The following is a 5803-nucleotide window of genomic DNA, read 5'->3' as shown; positions in this document are numbered from 1 at the left end:
ACACAAAGATCAAAGCCTATTAAAAAACGCAAGCGGAAAAGTAAAGCTAAGAAATGTGTGTAAAATTTACTATAAATTTTTCTGTCAAAATAACCTTTTGTGTGTTATTTAAATATATGGTAATATTTACACTAGTTCAAAAAATCTGTCAAATTAATATTGAATTTTTTGTTATATCACTCTATGGTACTGGTCCAGCTTTCTTAGTATTCTATTAAATGCTTTTTGTTTAGGATTATGGCTTCTGGATCTGAAGGTACAAATGGCACCGATGGCACAAATGATATTGGTGTTAAAGAGAAACGTGCGAGGCGTGAGATAGTAAACATGCTCAAGGTCAAGAAAGCAAGGACTAAAGGGATTATACAAAAGGTAAATGACAAATTCTAAATTTATGTTTGATAGTTAAAGTCACTGATATTGCAAATTGCTATATAAATTTCACAATACTGCCTTTTTCTACTACTTATCACTCATTATATTATTAGGTGAACTGGAATGAGTTGGGACAACCGATTGGTAGAGAGTCTATGACTCTGTCTTATTTTGTCGGATCTTATGCAAGACGAAATTTTCCAATAATATGTGAGGATTGGAGAAAAAAAGATTTAATTAATATGAAAGAAGCATTGTGGGATGAAATTAAGGTACAAAACAATAAATTTGGTTGCATATTAGATTTTATTTGGTTGTTTTATTTTATCCTGATTGCTCATACAGTAACATTTAGATTCTGCATACTGAATTATTTTCCAGTAACTTTCTTTATATACTTATGATCTATAGTTTCTTCGTTTTTTTAAAATTGGATACATATGAATTTGTGTAATATGCAGGAAACTTTTCATGGTGTTGAAGAAGGACATAAGGAAAAAATTATTTCTCGTGCAGGTGCCCTCCATCGACAGTTCATAACTAGATTGGGAAAATTAGCTAGAGGCGAAAATGGTAACTACTCTGTGGAGCCACTTTTCCTCCCTTATATGCACACTTTTCCTCGGTGGCCCCTTACTGGAAAGAGTTTGTGGCAACCTCAATGAAAGAAGGTTTTGTGATAAATATATTCTTTACTTATTGGTTACTTTATTTTCTCAAATTAGTAGTGTTATTATGCAATATAATAAGATTGGCTTGTACGTTTGTATCATGATTTGTGATGAATGAAAGTTTAAATCCTAGGTGATAGAAATAGTTACATAATCTGATGCCCAATACATGATCTAATAGCTATATACTTGATCCTCTAATATATTTTAATACCAAACTAATTGTAGGAAAAAAGTAAACAAAATGCAGAGCGAGCAGAAGGGATAGAGGCAAGATACAAGAAGGCATGTGTTGGCTATGTGCGTATAAGAGAGATAATTGTAAGTTTAGTTTGAAAGCAAGTTCAATAAATTATTGCCACCCCAACCGTGGAGTCGTGGACATATATGGGATGCCTGATAAGTTTATTTCTTATACAGGAAGTGATCCCATTTATGCATTTACATTCTTTAATTCTCTTTACATAAAAAAAGCCCCCATATTGCTTTCAGTGAACAACATACCTGAACTGATTTAGTGAAACTAGACCCTTTTTGCAGCTTCCTATCAATGATAAATTTATTATTGAACTTAGTAAGCCTTAACTTAAAATGGTAAATTGCAAAGAAGTGGAAATGTGGACAACTTGACTTTGCAATATGTCTTCTTTCTTGGGTATTTCAACATTACCTTTACACATGTTAGGTTACTGTAAAATTAAGTGCAGAGTATAGTTTAAGTCATTGCTTAAGCCTTATATTGTTTGGCCATATATTGTTGTTTACACGTAAATTCAGTTATTGCTATGTGCATTAGCTAGTTCTACTCCTAATGCTTATTTGGTTCTTAGTTTTTTGTGTAGTTGAGTATGATTTATATCACGGTTTGACAAATAATGTCTCTTTGTGAATACCTAAACAGACCACAAGCTATTAATGAAATATCACTTCGCTGGTCCTTATTTCTCCAATTGTTAATTATAAAAATGAAGATTTTTTTTGTCCACTGACCTAATTGAATTCTTATGAAAAAATATTGTTTCTCTGTAGTATTTTAGATGAAATTATACATAATGCTCTATGTTTTGCACATATAATGGATAAATACACAGTTGGCATCTAGTTTCCCTTGAGTATTTTAGATGAAATCATGTAATGCTATGTGTTTTGAACATATAATGGATAAATAAACAGTTGTCATCTATGATCTAGTCAACTTTATATGGATAAATACACAGTGTGTGTGTGTTTTGCAAGAAGAAACATTATAAATTTTAAAAATAGTAAGATAGTGTATAAATTTAAATCATGTTCAGTTATGTAGTACATGATATTTAGGAATACTAAATATCTTTAGTATACTAATTATCCTCGTCGGAATACTATTTCTTGTGACTTGGAAGCCTTTTTTGAATATCTTTAGAATTAACATTATTATCTCATGTATAGCATCAACTGTGATTGTCATTACTTTGTTCATGCAATAAAATAATGTTCAGATTGCTGAAAAAATTAAAGCCGGAGAGAAGGACCCTATTGTGACTCGTTTAGACGCATGGGAATATGCTACGAGAAATTCTAATGGTGTAGTGGATGATCGTGTTGCACAACAAGTTCTTATGGATGTGGTAATATATACTTTATCTCTCATTTTCATTAATTATTGATAGACCTCTATTATACTTGCAAAAATTAATAATATATTTGAAATTGTATCAAATATTATCAGGTTGCCATATCAAATCAGTTGCAAGAACACGAGCTTACAAATATTGGAACTGATGACCTACTTGCTCGGTTAATACCATTAGAGTATTCAGGACGAGTAAGAGGTTTAGGATGGGGTGTAACTAAGACCTCGTTGCGAGCAGCAACATCTGTGAGTGAGTTGGCTAAGTTGAAAAATGATGTTTTTGTTTTGAAAAATGAAATCAAGGAGTTAAAATGCAAGGGGTATATTCCGGGTTTGCAATCTGGAGGTTCTAGCCATACATATAACTTTGACATGGATGATGATGTTTATAGTGATCACTGCGACGATCATAATGCTGATGAAGCTGTTGCAAGTGAAGACCTTCCTGAGGTATAAAGTTATCCTTATAATTAATATAAAACAGGCATGGTATGGCTATATAGGTAACACAATAACTTAGCATTATAATATAGGGGAGTATTATAATATGCTCTTGGTCACCTTTGTACTTATGGTTCTGCTAATTTAGTTTAACTATAATTTTTGTTAATATCTGCAATTACAGGGAAAAAATCCTTGCTTTCTGTACCTAGATCCCGGTCGTAGATATGTTGGGCGAGGGACCTTGTGGAATGATATGGATGATACAATGCTTCATGGTGTTCCATTAGAAGAAAGATAAGTGAGGGTGCAGTTTGAGGTGGCAGTACCATCAGAGGTTAATACTCAATTAGCTCGAGCTTGTGACGAGGCCTACCTTATTGGAGATGCTCCAGGATATTTTCTTGCATGGCCACACAAATTGGTCTCAATGAAACTAGAGGTTGATATTTACTTTAAATTTTTTTTAATCCTCATGCTTATCTTGTCTGATATTCAGTTTTATGTTACTCTTTTCTAGACACCTCCAAAAATCTTAAATAAAGAAAAATACCGAGAAAGGGTTAAACAGGTTGGCCAGGAAAAGGTTAAGGATAAAGAGAGGGAGAAAACAGTTGAGTCTATCGCTGCAGTTTCTTCGAAACAATTAGGTTATCCTCTCGCTCAAGATGTTTCACATGACGGAGTTGTGGAAATGGTTCGTCTTGCTATTGTATTTAATCGTGTTTCATATGTAGAGATTGAAATGGGACCTTTTTGGGATGGAGACCCTTGGACCGAGCATATTAGTAAGGAGAATGTTTTGGAGGTACTAAATGAGCAATGGTTAAGTGCTTCGAGCCTGACGTTCTACATTAGGTAATACAAAAACAAATTTCATGGATCTCTTATTTGCACCTTTTTTTTCTAATCATGCTTTTTCTTAGGTATTTATGTGAGGTCTATTTGTCTAAAAATGAAAACATGGCAGCGAAGTTTTCTTTTGCTTCACCTCATGTCGTGTGTTACTTATCGGATAATTCCAAGGCTTTATCGAGTTTGGAAAAGTTTATGGTGGGATATGTTGATAAAGAGCACTTACTTTTTGTGCCTTATAATATTTAGTAAGTTACATTTTTTGTGTCACTATGTAAGTTTATTTAATTTCATGTACTTATTACTGATAAACAATTTTTAGAGAACAATGGGTCTTGGTTGCCATAAATACAAAAACAGAGAGCATTTACTTTATGGATCCAGCTCCAAAGGCCACCATAGTAAAATAAAAGAATTTGAAGGCACTTATAGAAACGTAAGTAGAAATATGTAATTAATAACTTGCACATCGTAGTTATAAAGGTTAATGCTTATTTCTTATATCAAATATATTTTCTATTCAGGGCCTTGGTTTCTTTTCGGACTGGACGTGGAAAAACTTTTACAAAGATGGCATATAACACCTTTAAATGTACAAACATAGAGGTAAACACTGATGATGCCCTTAAATATTACAACCTGTGTGATATGGGTTTTACTATCCATTAATATTTGTATTTTATATTCTTCATGGTGAAAGTTCACTTTAACTTCCCTATTAATATTTGTATTTTAAAATTAATAGGTGTTTTCTGACAATTTAATCTTATAGCAATTATAGCTTTTTCAAATATTTATCTAGATAAATATATTTAAAATATAAATATTTTATATAATAAATATTTAGTGCTACGCTTATATTATATACGTATATATATTAGCTTTATTCTTTTTTATTATAAAATCTAATATAAATTTACTTATATGATTAGCCAAATATTTAAAAAATATTTTTAAACAAGATAGATAGTTTTCATTTGTTTATATGTGTTTGTATTTTAAAAAAATTGTGTACATATAAATAGAGTAGCCTAATTCTTTTTATAGTGTATTTTTTCTAATGAATTTGATAGACTTGTTAGTTCATTAGGTACTGAGTATTTTTAAGAACAGGAGCCAAGCAAGGACCTTATAAAGTGTTGTTTATTAAATTGAAGCATGTCCAACATTGTTGTTGTTGTTATGATAAGGTAGTGATATATGATTATTGTTATGCACAGTGCCCTAAACAACTTCCAAATGATGGTATTTTTTGTGGACATTACGTGGGATGTTTTATTGAAGATGTGTTGTGTTCCGGTGAAACGAGTATAAGTGTAAATGTAAGTGACCCTAACATTGCTAATACTAAAAAAAAGCCAACTATATTTTAACATCATTTATTGATTTTTTATAATTTTCGTGTGTGCAGTTCACTCGTTCTAACAGACTCATGTGCTATTCTCATAAAAAAATGCTCCGCTTCCGAGATAATTGGGCACGATTCTTTTACAACCGGTATCTGAAGGGAAAACTTTTGAATATGTAGTTTTTTTATCTTATCCTACTTGCTCGCTTGTAGTAAATAACGAAATACAGTTGTTTGAGATCTAGATCTAGTGATGTTTTCTGGTTGATATTTAATTGTTACTCTGCTGGAGATTTTTAAATCATTATGACAGTTTATGATTGATTTCAAATCTTTTTATTTTACAAGTTCAGTTTGTGTGATTGATTTGAATTTGAGTTTACATTTTTTGTAATTAGCGAGGTTGGATTGTATTTTAGGGATTTTCAAAAAACAGCAAATGTGTACAAATAGTGAAATTATATCAATTATTATTTTTTTTATAAAAAGGAGGTCTTAATA

The 5803-nt window shown here is 31.4% G+C and overlaps 1 protein-coding gene across 2 annotated transcripts; it reads left to right on the top strand.

Moving 5' to 3' along the window:
- Positions 1 to 2523: 2523 nt before the first annotated feature.
- On the top strand, positions 2524 to 5582 carry LOC141704410 (uncharacterized). Of its 2 annotated transcripts, XM_074507651.1 has the most exons (8): positions 2524 to 2653; positions 2755 to 3108; positions 3284 to 3541; positions 3620 to 3749; positions 3837 to 3957; positions 4479 to 4560; positions 5175 to 5276; positions 5366 to 5582. In XM_074507651.1, exons 3-8 carry the CDS (start codon positions 3530 to 3532, stop codon positions 5480 to 5482), a joined length of 564 nt encoding a protein of 187 aa, XP_074363752.1. In that variant the 5' UTR covers positions 2524 to 2653; positions 2755 to 3108; positions 3284 to 3529; the 3' UTR covers positions 5483 to 5582. The 2 variants fall into 2 exon arrangements, with proteins under 2 accessions (XP_074363752.1, XP_074363751.1); XM_074507650.1 differs by having other exon boundaries at positions 3620 to 3957.
- The last annotated feature ends 221 nt before the right edge of the window (positions 5583 to 5803 follow it).

The sequence above is a fragment of the Apium graveolens genome, unplaced genomic scaffold (assembly GCF_009905375.1).
Source record: "Apium graveolens cultivar Ventura unplaced genomic scaffold, ASM990537v1 ctg7806, whole genome shotgun sequence".
Classification (NCBI taxonomy): domain Eukaryota; kingdom Viridiplantae; phylum Streptophyta; class Magnoliopsida; order Apiales; family Apiaceae; genus Apium; species Apium graveolens.
The sequence above is the reverse complement of the archived record's forward strand: the minus strand, read 5'-3'. Positions and strand labels throughout refer to the sequence as shown.